Raw genomic sequence first — 16,667 nt, forward strand, 5'->3', positions numbered from 1 at the left:
TTACCCTCCTTGCCTCCTCTGTGTTGCCAGTACTAAACAGTGGGTTTTGGAAAAAGTAGTGACGTTATTAGAGGGTTCTATCTGTAACAGAATTGCTAATTTACTCAGCCTCTGTTCGGTCCTCCTTTTCAGAGCTCACTGAATTAAGAGTTTGTCTCATGATAACCAAAAGATGTTCAGGCACATGAGGTTCCCAAACAGAAGTATTCCTGCAGCTTAAAAAAAGCAACTGAAGTTGTTGGAGTTTTCTCCTCTGCAGAGCCCCACTTCCGTTCACACTCTCCAGATACTTCCATGTCCACAGGAGTATTGCTGCAAATGCTTTTTTTTTTGGTTTGTTTTTCATTCTTGGTTTTTTTGTTTGTTCTTCATTCTTTTGCAATGTGTTATTGCTATCAAAATAAACTAAACTGTATGGGGATGACAAATCTGCCACCTATAAAAAGCAAGAAATCCAGGCAGCCATTTGACGTCTCTGCAGAGAGCACCCCAAGAAAAAGGAGTCCCTAGGAAAAATGGAAGACCAGAGGAGTAAAATACAGAAACCGTTTGTAATGGATAGTGTTAACATTAAAAACCCTTATTAATTTATGCCTAACTGAGATTCTGTTTAACACAGAGGAAACATATAGACAGATTGGAGGACCTGAAATCTACTAAATGAGATCTGAAACAATGATTCAGATTATATCTGTTTCAGTTTGGGGTCTTTTTTGTGGTTTGTTTTTTAAATTATTTTAAATTACCATTTAAAACGTTATTTTTAGGTATAGACTTATTTTAGTGCTTCTTAATGTTTTAAGATACTCCTTACGTCTTTTAGTTTGCTTACATTAATTATCTTTTCCTTTTAGCAGTTCTCCACATTTATTTTTAACGTTATAAATAGTTCATACGTACCCTTGGACTGTAGTTATCTATTATTTTAAAATAACTATTCATTGCATGACATACAAAACTTCATGTCAGTCTTCTTTAAAGACGACATAGAAAACCAGAACTATTTGAGATAATAATTGAATTTATGTTTTTGGAAGCCTGCCATTTTCTGCCTTTGCTGATGGCCAGTCTTGTATTGTGCTGTATGTCATTACCATTTTCACTGATAAAGCTGAATTGCTGAACACTGACCGGTCTTAATTTAATGACGACTTTACAAACTATGAGACAAATTAATTCTTAGTGCTTTCTTTCTACGTTTATGGGCATAATCACTATTATTTCTCATGAGAGTTATACGTGAAGCTTACTTTACACACCAAGTCAGACATTTGTCTCAAAGAAATGACTCCTGGTGTTCTGTGGTTTCAGGGGAGATGAATGTGCAAAAATGTCAATTGGCTTGTGCGAAAGTCTAATTTTCTTTTTTTCTATAATACTATCTGCTATCCTCAAAATTGCTCTCTAGAATTATGTAGAATTCTCTGGAAGGAATTTAAGCATAACAATTCCTGTACTGCTAATTCCTGTACTGCTGGAAAGTGTTAAAATGGTATTTGTTGTATAGCAGAAATTCATTTCCAGCAGTAATTTTCATGTTTCTATACTCCGTTATTTAATCCTTGAAAAGGAAAAATAAAAGTCAGGTAAAATCTTCACTGATTTTACAATATATTTTAGGCAGTTGCAGCTGTACGGACATTACAGCTTCCTGGCAGGAACGTGCCAAAAAGATAAAATGGAAGCAAACTTCTGTAGACTGCTTGTAGGTGTTAGCATTGAGCCTACTTATCTGTATGGAAAAATACGTCTCGGCACATCTTCTTTCATAATCAGGGATATGACTGTAGGCAACAGAAATGATAACTCCATTAGCACAACTGCAGAACATGGGAATTTTGCCATAGAGCTCAGTGAGGTCTGGGTTTAAATACGGTACTGCTCAAGCGCTGAGAACAAAAGCAGTTCAATAGCATTTTGTAATAAGCAGCTGAACCTCTTGCCGTAATTGGATCACTTTTCTCCTAGAAGACCTCTTTCTCAGCATGTGGAATTCCAGCAGCGGATCAGTGAAACTGGCAAAATCCCGTTCTGAAGAAGGCTGAAGCAAAACCAAGAGGTTGTCCTTACAAGGTTCTACCCTGATTCCTTGCAGTGATGTAAATAGAAAATTCATGCAGTAAGAACTGATTGGGCCCACACATACCTTCATTTCTGAGTCCTAACAATGTGTGACAGGTCAAATAAGTTACAGGGAAATCTTAAATAAGTAATCTCATAAATCATGTTCTAGAAGCTTGTTATTCCTGAAGCTTTATCAGTCACATCTTCTGTTTTCTCCTGTGCTTCACTAGGCTTATCAACATTGCAAGCTGTGCTGGATTCTGCTGCTGAAAAGAAATGGCAAGTGACTGCTATCAATGTAGGAAATATTAACAATGACAGAAAAGATGAAACTTACCGTTCACTGTTTCAAGATCTAGAGGTAAAAAAGGAAAGGCGAGTGATTTTGGACTGTGAGCGCGATAAAGTCAACGACATTGTTGATCAGGTTTGCTATTCTCCATTTTTCAGTGACAGCAGTTCACTATATTCTATAAATAAATGTAATGAGTTCATTTCTCTTGATCCTATTTTTGTGATTATTATGCATCATTTGGAAATGACAGGTTTGTATTGAGGATCACATATATATCAGGCAGAAAGTGAACATACAAATCCTATAATCCCTCCCTTTGCTCAAAGGCAAGATAATTCTATCTGGATGATCCTGTATGGTTTTATATCCTGATTGTTTAAAAAAATAACAACAAAAAAAGACTCATTAAGGCTATTTCACAACCTAAGTAGGTTGTGTAGTACATATTATATGTAGTTGATACACTATTATATCTGGTGCATTATAAATAGTTATATTATGTCTAGGGATCAGTTCTCCGTACACCTAGAAAGTATTTTCTACTTCTAATACTTTTTCCAAGAACATTTTACATCTTGTGAAGGCTGCATCAGCAGCTTCTCTTTTCCATTTAACTCCCTTTGTAGTTCATGTTTCTAAGCTCTTTGTCACTTGTACTGTCCTTGGGTCTGTCTTCATTTTGTCTCCCTTAAAGTGTGTTAACCAAAAATTGGATGCTGTTTTCCATAGCTAAGGCCTCCTGAGCTTTAAGCAGAACAGAACAAAATAGTGTCTTCTATTAGAAGACACTTAGGGACATGGTTTAGTGGGTGGTGGTGTTGGGTTGACGGTTGGACTCGATGATCTTAGAGGTCTTTTCCAACCTCAGTGATTCTATGATTCTATGATTCTCTCCATCCACACATATATTATTTGCCAAAATGATTTTTTTTTTTAAATTTTCTTTTTTACAACAGCATCACAGTGCTCTGATTCAAATTACTGCCTTACCTTCAAATTCACCTCTTCAATCCTAGTGTCTAGGAAGGTCTTACTGTCTCTGTATCTTATTTCTTCTTTTCATGCATGCAGAGCACAATGGAAATTTATAAGGATAGCTCCCTGCTGGCTTGGGCTTGACCATGTGAGACTGTGCAGCATCTGTAGGGATATATCATCAGTGTAGATGTATTGGTTTGAAGCTTTTTTGAAGGGCTTGTTATGTCTTTGTTATGAAGGTTGTTACATTTTGGAGAGGCTTGGGCAATGAGTGGTCTCCTAAATGGAGTGCATTGTATTTGTCTGTTTTATTTGGAATTCATATCCACAAACTGTTTCTCTAATTTTCAAGATCAATTTGAATTTGATCCTGTTCTCCAGAGCATTTGCAACCTCCCTATCATCTGCAGTTTTTTAAAATCATAGGAGAGGCTCGGGCAATGAGCGGTCTCCTAAATGGAGTGCATTGTATTTATTTGGAATTCATATCCACAAACTGTTTCTCTAATTTTCAAGATCAATTTGAATTTGATCCTGTTCTCCAGAGCATTTGCAACCTCCCTATCATCTGCAGTTTTTTAAAATCATATTTTCTGACTTGTTATCCGTGTCAAGAAAAGTACTGAGTAGATGCTTGAGAGAAATGGTACTTATAGGTCCTCTTCAGCTGGTTCTGTGTGGCTTTTCAAATGGTTGTTCGCTTACCTTACAGTGACTTTTTGTCTTGTCCATGTTCCCTTAAGAGCTTGTAATGATGTCACACAGGACAAAAGCCTTATTAGACTCGAGATATGTCACATCAGCTGTTTCCTCATTTTATCTATTAGGCTAGCTATCATGTCAGAGAAAGGAAGGAAATTGCTTTGACATATTTTGATCTTGACAAGACTATATTGACTGTTTATCGTCTTATTATCCTATAGATTCTTTTGAAATTAAGTATGTAACATTCATTATAATCTCTTCCCTGATATGAAAGTTTGGCTGACTGTAAGTTTCTTCAGTTTCTCCTTTTACCACTTTTTAAAGACAAGAACCTTATTTACCCTTTAGTTACCACTCATTTTTACTATCTTTGTTTAGTAATAGACCTATTATTTTCTTTGGCTTCTCTTACTTTGGTTGCAGCTCTGGGATACTTTTCTTGCCCTGATTGCACTTTGATAGATTCTGCCTTGTTTTGAGTCTTAGATTTTCGCAGCTTATCCCCACAGACTTGTGCTACTCCTTAAGCGTATGGATGGATAAACTTCTGTTTCTGCTGTTTTGATTTCTAAGTCACTGAAGAATTCTAGATAACTGTGGATCAGCCACACAGGTCAGTTAATATAATTCCAATTAGTTGTTCTGCTCAAAATAGTTTTCTGTTATGCCCTAGAATATGGTCTCTTAAACTGTTGTCAGCTGTCTCATATGGTTTTAGCCCTGAGATTCTCTTTGCAAGATACCCTAGCAGTTTCTGGAGTTTCATCTGGTTTTTAAGTCCATTATCCTTACACTCTTTCTGTAACTTCCCTTCCTTACCTAAAAAGGTAAACCCACTTTCAATTTCTGTAGTAGCCTAAAATAAAATCTAAAATAACTGTTTCTCTATTAATATTCTCCATCTCTTAAAATGAAGGTCTATGCTGAACAAAGGATGCCTGTGAGTATCCTTTGAGTGTGTTCTGATTTTCTTTTCTAAAAGCAGAATATGTACTTCAAGTCTTGCTTGATCTGTTCTTTAAAAAATTCTTTTAATTCCTGCCGCCAAACAACCCTCAGCAATTAGCTTCTTTGCATGAGGGTGCCTGAAGTAGACCCTTTGTATCAGTATCCCTTTTCTTTATGTATTTTTACTGAGACATGCAACAGGCTTTCTGTTGACCAGATTTTTCTTGAATACTGAAGTACTACTTGCATTCTTGATGTATAGAGCAGTAACTTCTTTACTTTCTTCCTTGCTTTCCATTCTTGAACAAAACTTCTGTTGTAGTGCTTTGATTTATCCCACTAACTTTCTAAGCTGTGGTGGCAACCTCAGGTTCACCCAGTTACGCTCTGTAGTCCTTGGATCTTTGTGTAGACACACAATGTGTTTGCAAAGTTGCTTCATCGTTCTTGTTTTTGTCTCATGTTGTAGTTTGTCTTCCAGATTTCAATCATTTATGTAAGTTGAAGTTGAAAAATATTTTGGTTCCCCAGCTTTCCTAAGACTAGTTTATATTCCTCTTCTCTGATTTGGCAGTTCAGTGTTACCATGCTCTTCATTATATAGCCTCTGTCTCTTCTCAACCAGCTTCCTTTGCAGAATCTCATTTCCCCCTGATAACACCCTTTAGGCAGACATGGAATTACTGCCACTTCCTGTCTATCCCTGCTTGAGATGCTAGTCTAAACATCTGGTGAATACCTTTTGTGTCCACAGCTCCTTCATCATGGCTTTTGGAGCTGCCACTGAATCTTCTCAGAGTTTTAACTGGCAGCATCCTTAGTGTGTTCATATGGATGTAGTGGCACAGGGCAGTCTTTTAGAAAGCTAGATTAATGAAATAGTACCCAGTGGCAGTTAGAGCAGAGTTACTAACCATTGTTCTAAAGACTTGCAGGTACTGGTTGTTTTCTCAGATGCCAGTGACGAAGAAGCATTTTATGGAGAAGAGCTAATCTGTTTGGTCTAATTGAAATTTCTTTGGAAGCAGCAGCTGCATAAGAAATGCATCTGAACACAGTTCTTAAACCTTTTAATAAGTAACGAGTTTTAAGAAGTCTGAACCAAGTAACTGTTTTAGAATACTTAAGTTCATATATCATGTATATATTAAGCTCAAAAGAGGAATAACTGAATAACTTCTATGGCCTATGTAATGTGAACCCTCTTAGTCTCAAACTGTAGTAATATAAAACTTAGTGTTAAACACTGCCTTCAGTAATATTCCTGTAATTTCGTTAAAGCAAGTATGTGGAATGTCGTTCACTGCTAGCCTGGTATAAGTTACAGGATACCTATTCAGAATATTTTAGTTATAGGTTAAATGGGGGAATAAATGAATCATCTTCTCTTGATTTTAAGTTGTTCTCATTGTTCAAAAGGTGGAAGAAACCTCTAAAGTCCTCTTATCTCCCACATACTTTCTCTGGAGAAGTGTTTTGCTTCAAAATGCAAACTTCCCCATGCAGACATAGTCTTAATTAGGCTTATCTAGGAGAAGAATCCATGCTACATGCCTGCCAGTGGAGACTGCTGAGAAACCACCAGCTGGCTTTGAGGGAGATTATGAGGAAGCCTTAGGGCAATAAACAACAACTTGAACTTTAAAAGACTTCCTCATAATGTAGATGCTTTCATTAATGTCAGTGGGCTTTTAAACATTTTCTAGTTCAAGGAACATTACAATTCTGCTACAAAAGGAGTAGAATCTAAGCGGGAATCTCTGAGGCACAGTGCTTCTACTGCATGATGCCCACTCCCTCCTGTCCAGGTTGTGCCTTTAATACACAGTATAGTAATTAGCATTCAGCTCCTCCGTTTGCAGATCTTGGGACTTGGACTTCAACATGACTAATTTCCACCAGCAGAGAGTATGTTCAATGGTGCATTAGGTAAAATAAAAAGCAAAGCACTGAACAAACTCTGTATTGCATGCAGTAGAGCTCATAACTGCCTTTTACATCATACTGCGTTTTGTGGTTTTAAAGTCTCAGTCCATATATCAGGTGAACATTCTCCATTATGGGGGTATTCTTCTTTTTTACAGGTTATCACAATTGGTAAACATGTTAAAGGATACCATTATATCATTGCAAATCTGGTAAGCATTTTTAATATTTAAAATACCTGTATTACTCATTTTACTGTTTATGGAAGCACATCAACTAGCATTTTGTTTTAAATGCATTTTAGAAAATAGAAAAAAGCTAAATGTCTTTATCCTTGCTAAATGAATGCATGCGTTGAGATGGTATTTGGTTTATTGGCTGAGTCTTTTCAGGGCTTAAATGCCTCCTGTGATATTCCCATCAATGGGAGTAAAGGTTGCTCAGCACCTTCAGTAGGGCTTCATCCCTTTTTCTACATACTTTAGAAAAGTAGGGTATGGAAATCAGAAAAATTAACTTTCCACAATATAGGCTGATACATTCATTCAGCAAACTGATGTTTCTTCTTTCACCTCTAAAGTACTTAAAAATTATAGTTCTCAGCTTTCATTCTGCTAGACTAGTGAGTCTCAGCTTTACACATCTTCATTCCTCAGATTGGCTTGGTAATCAGTTTGAATTAATCTTTTCTTGAACACAGGTGATCAGACAGTATAGCTAATAGTGTTCCTAAGGGGGAAAGTTCAGGAAACTCACTAAATACTGTCAAGGTAATTTTTTTTGAAATTGCGTCTAAAGATGAAGGGCCATTTTACTGACATTAAGGTCAACAGCACTTATTTACTGAAGCCTAAGGAATCTAATCCAATGTTTTTTTGTAACAAATAAAGCAAATTTTGCAGGCTTGAATCTCAGTTATTCTGTTCCAGAAAAGAGTTTTGGGGTTTGCGTGGTGTGAGTGCCTCTAAATCAATTTTTTCTTCATTTATTCTTGGACTGTGATAACGTTTGATATAAATTCCAGCAGGGCCCAGAGTGCTCTAATTTACACTTTGTCTTCCATAGCCCTTTGAGGGGCCTGAGGAAACAGAACAACCATAGTGTGTCTGTCACACTTCAGACATAACCCCTGTCTCCTCCCAACCTTTGATCAAAACACTTCTCCTCTCCAGGCGGGCAGTACTCTGAAGAATCATGTATGTCGCTAGGCAGGTGCGAGGAAGCCTTATACTCTAAAGGCCTCTTTAAAAGCAGAACAGTGGGGTTTCATGTTTATATTTATTAACTAATTTTTAGGATAAAGAAGTTAGGGTACTGATATTCACAAGCATAAAAGTCTTACAAAACTTGAAAAATTCCCTAACTGTTAGATATTTGTATTTTGCATTGCAAATGTTGTACAAATAGTATTTTGAGTCTTAAGGGAAATAAAGATTTTAGAAAAATCGCCTAGTGTATTTCATTATGTTGACTGGTTGCTATTTTAGCCATTGCTTTAAGTTTGTAACAGTAAGCCCATAAGATCTAAAACTTATTGAATCTTGTATTTTAAAGCTGTTTAATATCATATTTACTTCCTACAGATTTATGCAGTTTAAATGCAAATATTGTAGATCTTTTGTATAATATCATATAAAATATATATGGTAATGATTTTAAAACTGTGTTTTTCTCTGTCAGAAGGAAAACTTACCTAGTACTTGATCATATCCCATCTTCTTGCTTCTTTTCTTGACTGTAATGTTCTCCTCCAGTCTGATCAGTCAAGAAATTGATCTATTTTAAGAATAAAACAGGCTGATGATTGGAGAAGGGGTCAAAGTATACAATGAATGTTCCTGTTCAAACTTCAAGCTCACAATAATATTGAAGAAAGTTTCATGATCCCTGTAGAAGTATCTGTATTAGCATGCAGCAACACATCATTGATGAGTATCATTAATATGCAATAATTAAAAAGCACCTATTACAGCAATTGTAGCAACTTCTGATAACATGGTCTGAGGTTGCTACTTCTTTTTTTTGTTTACTCAGAACTTTCATTTAAACTGGAAGTGTCTGAAATCAGTATTTCCTGTAAATTCATTTGTATAGTTATTTGGGGCAAGTTAAAGCACAGAACATGGAAAACAAAGCATATGTACTGTTTGTAAGAATGAGAAGTAGTTCTTTATACCGGAGGGAGGAGGCAGGGGAGATGGTAAGTCCTTCCACATGCTTTAGTGTTCCTAGCAAAGAGAGGACTCAACTGTGGCTGTAACTATTCCTGCCTAAAACTTGCTTGCCTGTTATTCATGTCAGTGTTCCGTTTCTTATTTAAACAGTCCCACTGAAATTAACAGGATTGTTTAGGAAAGTTAGCATGGCATGGACAGGTCCACTCAGCCCTTGCTCTATAAAGGTGTATGTCTAGTGAGCAACAAGAGGCATTGCTGGCTGGCGGAGCTGATGACTTAATCCTGTCAGCCCAGGATTTAAACTTGGATCCTGTTTGAGGAAAATGTTGGCTTACACTTCTGCAGTAGAAGTCATATGGTAACTCTTTATTTGTATATACTATTGAGAGATCTGCCAAAACTGTTGGAATAACAGACATAATGTTTCCTGTGCCCAGGGATTTACTGATGGAGATTTGTCAAAAATTCAGTTTGGAGGAGCTAACGTCTCAGGATTTCAGATAGTTGACTATGATGATCCTCTGGTGTCAAAATTTATACAACGTTGGTCAACACTGGAGGAAAAAGAATATCCCGGTGCACACACTAGTACAATTAAGGTATGTCTTACATTTGTTTTAACCATGACAGATGTAGAGGAAGTGAGGGAATTGGAATAGAAAGACAAGAGACAGAGAAAGCCCTTCAAAATCAACTGTGCTAACACAATTTTATATTTCTCTGGGGTACTTTTAACATTCTCTATCATAGGACTGGTTGAGCAAAGACACTGCAATGTCAAAAATGTTCCAAGACACCTTTAAGTTTTCTTGTGTCACTGTAAATCTGCACCTGACAACTTGTTAGGTAATTGTTTTGGATGTGATGGTACATTAAATATCTACTGACTTTTTTGGTTTTTCTCTTTCTCTGTGTTTTGAAATGTTTTAAAGGCAAATATGTAATCATACATAGGCTTCCAGGGAGCACAGATCTAGCACTTTCTGATATAACAAAATCTCCCAAAGAAATGGTAAGACACTTGCTTTGAGACAGATGCCTAAATCCTATGAAGACTTTTAAAATTAAATGGTATGCCTGAGGTACAGAATCATGGTCTGATTTCAGGCCTGAGTGACACAAGATGTGACACTGGGCAAGTGGTTAAACTCCTTACCTCAGTTTTCCCTCTGGATAAAACTGGGATAATAGTACCCTCTTACCTTATGTGACCGTTATGAGGATCAGTTAGTGCTTGCAAGATGTTAAAAAGAATAACACAATTTTAATGCTAAATAATTTTTCTTTTAAGTAATACAATCAGAAATTTTATTAAGAATTAGTATACTTTAAATAACTCTAAAATGTATTAAGACAAAAAGATAAATGGCAAATATTCTAGGCATAATTTTTTTTTTGTGCTATAGTTTGAATATGAAGCATATTCTTGATTTATAATGAAAAAGATAAGAAGTTTCAGCAAGGAATAGAAAAACCATTTTTTAAATTCCTGGAACAAAAATCCTTTAAAGCACACACCCTTAATTTAAATTGAAAAATAAAGTTATTTGCGGGGGACTTAGTCAAAGCTATGATTTTTCTGTGGTTATTTTTGTATTTTAAAATCTTTATGACAGAATAAGTGACTTTTTCATTTGATGTTTGACAAAATAAACTGGTGTGTCACGCCTTTAGATACATTCACATTACATATGTGTAATATATGTAATATATATTGCTTTCATTTAGGAAAAAGGGAAGGGATGTGCCTGTGGGTGTTTAATACAATTCTTTTGTCTCTGATTTGTGAGTGCCCAAATCTACCTACCTACCTACTAATGCTGTGGAATCGTAGTCTGGAAATAATTAGTGAAATGCATGACTAAAGTAAAAAAGTCTAACGGAAACCAAGATGAAGTTTTTCTTGTTGATGGAAAAATAAATCGGTGGGACACAGTGCTAAGGATTCTGGTACCTCTGATATTACTTACAGTAAGGGGGAAATTGCATGTGTGTTACATAAGATAAAGCGGTTGCAATGTTCTGTTACAGCATTAAAATCTGTAACTTTATCACAGGTATTCCCTTTATTTCTTCCATGATAGGTCCTTTCAAGTCTACTAGAAATTGAAAGGGTTGAAGGAGGGTATTTGGAATATCTTATGTTTTTAAGGTTTACTTTGTTATGGATAGGAAAAATAAATTAATTTTAACATTTATTTTCATTAATTTCATTAACTTAAATTTTAAATTCAGTTGAAAAGGCTGATCTGTCTTTATACAATGTCTGCTCAAGGAATATATAGGATCGCACTGATAGTCAAGAGACTGAGACTTACGTTAAATTATCAGATAATTTATGAACGCTAGAGGTATTGATGGGGAGGAAAAAGTGGATGTATGTTGCAATGTTTGGAGAGATTGATTATATCAGTTACTGTATTTCTTTGTGTAGCTTTCTATCTTTTGCCCTTATACACATATTACTTGTCATTTTTGCTTGCCATTAAATGTAAGGACAGAGCTATGTCACATTTCATTCCCATTCTTGAGGGAGCCAGAGGCAGAGCAGAATCATAGAAATCACAGAAACAAGGCAAGAAAGGTCTTTGAGCAGTCAGTCACCCGGTCCATTCTCCCTGCCTGAAGGCAGAATCAGCTATACCTGTGCGGTTCCTGTGGACACTGATTTCACAACTTCCCCAAGTGTTCTATTGCAGAGCTTAAAAGTCTTATTTTTTGGTTTTTGTCTAACCTAATTCAGCCTTTATATCACCTAATCCATTACTCCTTTATCTGTTTCTAATACATATGAGGAAGTTCTGTTTAGCTGTCTTTCTATATTTGAAGATGGCTGCCATATTTGTCCTTGCTTTCCTCCCTGCTAAACTAAATAATCCCTTTTCCTTTGAATTTTCTACTCTCAGATCCTGTTCATTTTGCTCTGGAACCTTTCTAATTGGTACCCATCTTCTTTGAAATGCCAGACTGGGTACTGCACCGCATCTGAGGGCAGTGCTGTAGAAATCGAAATAATGGCTTCATGTATCTCAGAGACAGTACTCCTTTCAAGGCTTCCTTTTGTGCTACTGATTTTTTTTTCTTCTCCCCCCCCCCCCCCCCCCCCCCCATCATCACACTGTTGAAATATGTTTATCATGAGCATGAGACTAACATCCAGATCTTTTTCTGCATAGCTTTTCTGTACTGCTGCCAGTTTAGATGGTCTCATACCAGATCTGTGCACTTGATCATTCCTTTAAAGTACAGGATTTTTCATCTATTCTTGTTGAATTGCATTCCCTACCTGTCCTTCCTGAACATGCCATTCCTTCTTATATTAATAATCTGGCCGTGTTTGTTATCCTTTGCTTCTTGGAATAGTGTATGAGCATCTAAGTTACTGAGCAGGTTAGCTCACTGGTCTCCTATTTGTCCCTTCCATGATCTTATGAACAACATTTCTCCCCTTTTGGTTTTGAGGCAGTTGTCCAAATTGTCAGTGGTTATAAATGAGCTTTTGCCACTAGTTCCCATGGAATCTAGGAAGCTGTCACTGCAAATTCTGTATGAAACAGATAGGAAGGCTAATGAAAGTCCTGTATTCTCAATACAGAAATGAGAGGAGGTTACATGCCCCTAGCAGATAATGTTATCCCTGGGATTGCAAATGTTATCTCATTGCAGGCAAGAGTATTGCAACTGTGTTGTATTATCTTCCTTTTATAATCCAAAAGGAAGTATACATTCATTTTACATTATAAAATGCAAGGCAATGGAATATGACTGAGCTGACATGACAAGACATATCACAGCATCCAAGTACAGTCCTGAAAATGGAGAAAGACACCTTTTTCTAAGAAAAAGTGCATTTCAAAGGAACGTGCTTTTCAAGAAAGAAAAACATTGTTGAAAACCTGTTCCACAGATGCCCAGAAGAGGACCTGGATCAAATTGCTTTAAAAATGTATAGTCACAATTTATAAAATACTAATTCTAAGCAACTGCAGTCTTAGGACATGGATGAGAAGAGACACTGGTTTTATTTGTTGCTGCACTGTACCTGTACTAATAAAAAACACTTAAAAGATTTAAAGATTATGCAGAACACTTAAAACTAGTGCTTTGCCTCCTTTTTACAAAAGGTCTTCTCATCTTTCAAAAGTAAAGCCGATATACTGTTTCCCTCAGATTAAATTTAAAATATCTGTCGTAACTGAGGGTGTTATCGGTCTCTGCATTGCAATTCTAGAAGAGCTAATAATGTGTAATATGTGAAACATACCACTGAGCATCTTGGCGAATTTCTTTGTCAAGTAACAAAACAAAAGCCATATTTAATTTTATAAAGGCCTAATAATAAGTTGAAATCCCCTTTTGATCCATTATTGTGTATTTACAAATATGCTGGGCTTTCTGAGCCATAGTGTTGTGTCAGGCTATTATGTCTAAGGCAAACCTCTTGCTGTTGTGGAAGGACGCTGAAGGACAACACATCCATTCGCATCCAACTGCTCCGACTTCCTAATCTGATTAACCCATTCTGTTTGGGGGCAGCCTTTGGTCTAATTCCAGGAGGAAGCTCAATCCGTACCTCTTGAAGGCTAGTGAGACATGATGAGTACTAAGCTTAAAGTATACAAGTATAAATGGGGAGAGGAGTGGCTGGAGAGCAGCCCTGCAGAAAGGGATCTGGGGGTGTTGGTTGACAGGAGGCTCAATACGAGTCAGCAGTGTGCCCTGGCAGCCAAGAGGGCAAACCGCATCCTGGGGTGCATCAAACACGGTATAACCAGCCGGTCAAAAGAGGTGATCATCCCGCTGTATTCAGCACTGGTGTGGCCTCATCATGAGTACTGTGTGCGGTTCTGGGCCCCACAATTTAAGAAGGATGAGAAGGTCCTTGAATGTGTCCAGAGGAGGGCAACAAAGCTGGTGAAAGGGCTGGAAGGCATGTCCTTTGAGGAGCAGCTAAGGACTTTGGGCTTGTCTAGTTTGGGGAAAAGGAGGCTGAGGGGCGACCTCATTGCTCTCTACAGCTTCCTGAGGAAGGGAAGTGGAGAGGGAGGTGCCGATCTCTTCTCCCTGGTATCCAGTGATAGGACACGTGGGAATGGTTCAAAGCTGCGCCAGGGGAGGTTTAGACTGGACATTAGGAAGCATTTCTTTACCTAGAGGGTGGTCAAACACTGGAACAGGCTTCCTCAAGAGGTGGTCAATGCCCTAAGCCTGCCAGTGTGTAAGAGGCATTTGGACAATGACCTTAACAACATGCTTTAGCTTTTGCGCTCTCTCTCTCTCTCTCTCTCTCTCTCAAAAACAATGCATAGCTAAGATAAAAAAATGATAGATTGTTTTAGCCTTCTGATTTTGCCTTTAGGAGTTTCACATTTTCAAGTCTCTTTTTTATAGCCAAGTCATCTAGTCTTTTAGAAAATTATTAAGAAATCTATTTTTTTCAAAGATAATGTGATTCTAGAATTTGAAGTGTTTGTATAGTACCAAACAGTGTGCTCTTTATGATAAAATTGCAAAAGTTGAAAACTGCCAATCTTAAACTGTAAGTCAGGAAGAATGAAGCTTGCAATTTAAAGCTGCTGGTTTAACTCTACTGGTGCTGATTTACCTCAAGGATGGAATACAGAGAACATGCAGACAAAGAGTACTAAGGTAAATAAGAGTACTTATTTACCTTGCAGAAAAAAAATTTAGATGACTCACTGATAATAAGGAACAAAGAAGAGAACAGTGAAAACATTTCTTCAAACTGGAAATTCAGAAAGCATTTGGTCTAGGTACAGACAACTAAGCAAAAGTGTACAATTAATGAATTAGACAATACCTTCATTTTGGGGCATGCCTCTTATGATTGCTGTGTGTTGGAAAATGGTTTTATAATACCAGGCATTTTAATAAGAGTTAAGTGATATTCTGTTGTACCTGCTACAGTTTTAATGGAAAAATATGATTGATTATGCCTGAATTCAAGTAGATTATAATGATTTATAAATAAGAATAAAAAAAAAATTAGTTAATTTCAGTATTTATTACGTGATTTAATCAGAAACTGAATTGGAGTAATTTTTTTTTTTAAGTGCCCTTGTAAAACTGTAGATTTGTGAGATTTTTCTGCCTTCGTTTTCTAGTCCTTGTGTTTTGGTTTCCTGGGCATAAAAAATATACATCTAGCAGTTGGCGTTGAGCTACCTGATTTCACTGGGCTTTTGAATCCCAGTATTCAATCTTCTCTACTTGCAAAAATATATACAAAAAATGTGGGCATAAGAAATTTCAGTGTTAAACTTCATGTTTCTTTTTAATAGCTTAAAGCTCTCTTGCTTAAGTAATCACTCCAGCATAGTTGGTTTGTTGGCTTTTTTTTTTTTTTAAAGAAAACTCAATTAAAGAATGGAACACTTAGTCAGTGAAAGTACCGGGTGGTTTGAGGCAGTATCTGTAGATTTGTCTCAGACATACAAAGGGCCTATTGACCCAGATCCTTTGACCCTGAAAGTAAAAGTGGCTGAACTGTGCTAAAGCAAAAGTATTTGTCAGACTTCAGAAAACTACAGAGCCAAGTCCTGATGTCCCTATGCAGCTCTGTTTCTTTGAATTAGAATCCACTTATTCTTAGTAATTGTAAGTGTTTAAGGATCTTCAGCCAACAAAGTGCAATGGATTCCTCCTGCCTATTTTCCCAGGAACTCCTTATCACTGTTTTCAATCAGCAATTTGCCTGAACATGGTTGATATAAACAGGAAAAAGCTACTATTCCTTCATGCTCCAAGTGTTCGGCAAGATCAGGCATACCTCTGGCTTCACTAAGATCAATGTCATTTAGGACAGGAGAGGTTGATGGAGAAATGGGGAAAAGAGGAGAAGGGGGAGTGATACACAAAGCTGAACGTAGTAGTAGCAGGAGGAATGTGTCATTCAAAAAAAGGGATCAGCAAAGTGGAAAGAGCCTGTTGGGACATAAGTGAAAGAAGGGTGGTGGCAGCGCAGAGCTGGAGAGGCAGCTATTCCTGAATGTTTGTAGGGTCGGGGGAATAAGGGAGGAGGAGAAGCCCTGAGGATCGCTTATGTGAACGAGGAGACATGCAGGCTTATTGCTGGGGCAAGGCTAGTATTAAGGACCAGTCAATGTAGGTAGCTGCCTATATTAGCCAGTATGGGGTGGCAGAAAAGGAAACACGAAGTGTATATTATTCTCTGACAGTAGCTATTTCTTGGTAAAATCAGCAACCTGGTAAGATTGGTGTATTTAATTCTACTAGTATTTCACTTAGAATTAGAGTGGAGCAAACAGGAGAAAGCATTTCTTCTTGAGACAATAGGCATATACTTGTGCTGGTTGAGGTAGATGAGAATTGATAATGGAAATAGGGAGGTGCTGTAGTTTAGGGGTTTTTTTTCTTTTTTTTTTTTTTTAATTTATTATTTGGATTATTACTATTAGTTTTAAATGGCAGGTTTTGGAAATTTTTAGAAAACTGCAGTATGTATGATGAGAACTCCCAGATCCTGTTGATTGTTTGTTTTTTTTTTTTTCCTGGGGCTGCTGGCGTGACACTCCAAAAGGCTCTTCCGCCGT

At 37.0% G+C, this 16,667-nt stretch overlaps 1 protein-coding gene across 2 annotated transcripts in view; it reads left to right on the plus strand.

Annotated features, from left to right (window-relative positions):
• The window catches only part of GRIA2 (glutamate ionotropic receptor AMPA type subunit 2), a 96,246-nt gene that overhangs the window by 47,852 nt on the left and 31,727 nt on the right, over nucleotides 1-16,667 (plus strand). For both annotated transcript variants that reach the window (XM_019473145.1, XM_019473144.1), the window contains exons 4-6: nucleotides 2,295-2,491; nucleotides 7,075-7,128; nucleotides 9,531-9,692. In XM_019473145.1, the coding sequence (XP_019328690.1) occupies nucleotides 2,295-2,491; nucleotides 7,075-7,128; nucleotides 9,531-9,692 (413 nt within the window). The remainder of the gene's footprint in view (nucleotides 1-2,294; nucleotides 2,492-7,074; nucleotides 7,129-9,530; nucleotides 9,693-16,667) is intronic.

The sequence above is a fragment of the Aptenodytes forsteri genome, unplaced genomic scaffold (assembly GCF_000699145.1).
Source record: "Aptenodytes forsteri isolate BGI_AS27 unplaced genomic scaffold, ASM69914v1 Scaffold6, whole genome shotgun sequence".
Taxonomy (NCBI): Eukaryota; Metazoa; Chordata; class Aves; order Sphenisciformes; family Spheniscidae; genus Aptenodytes; species Aptenodytes forsteri.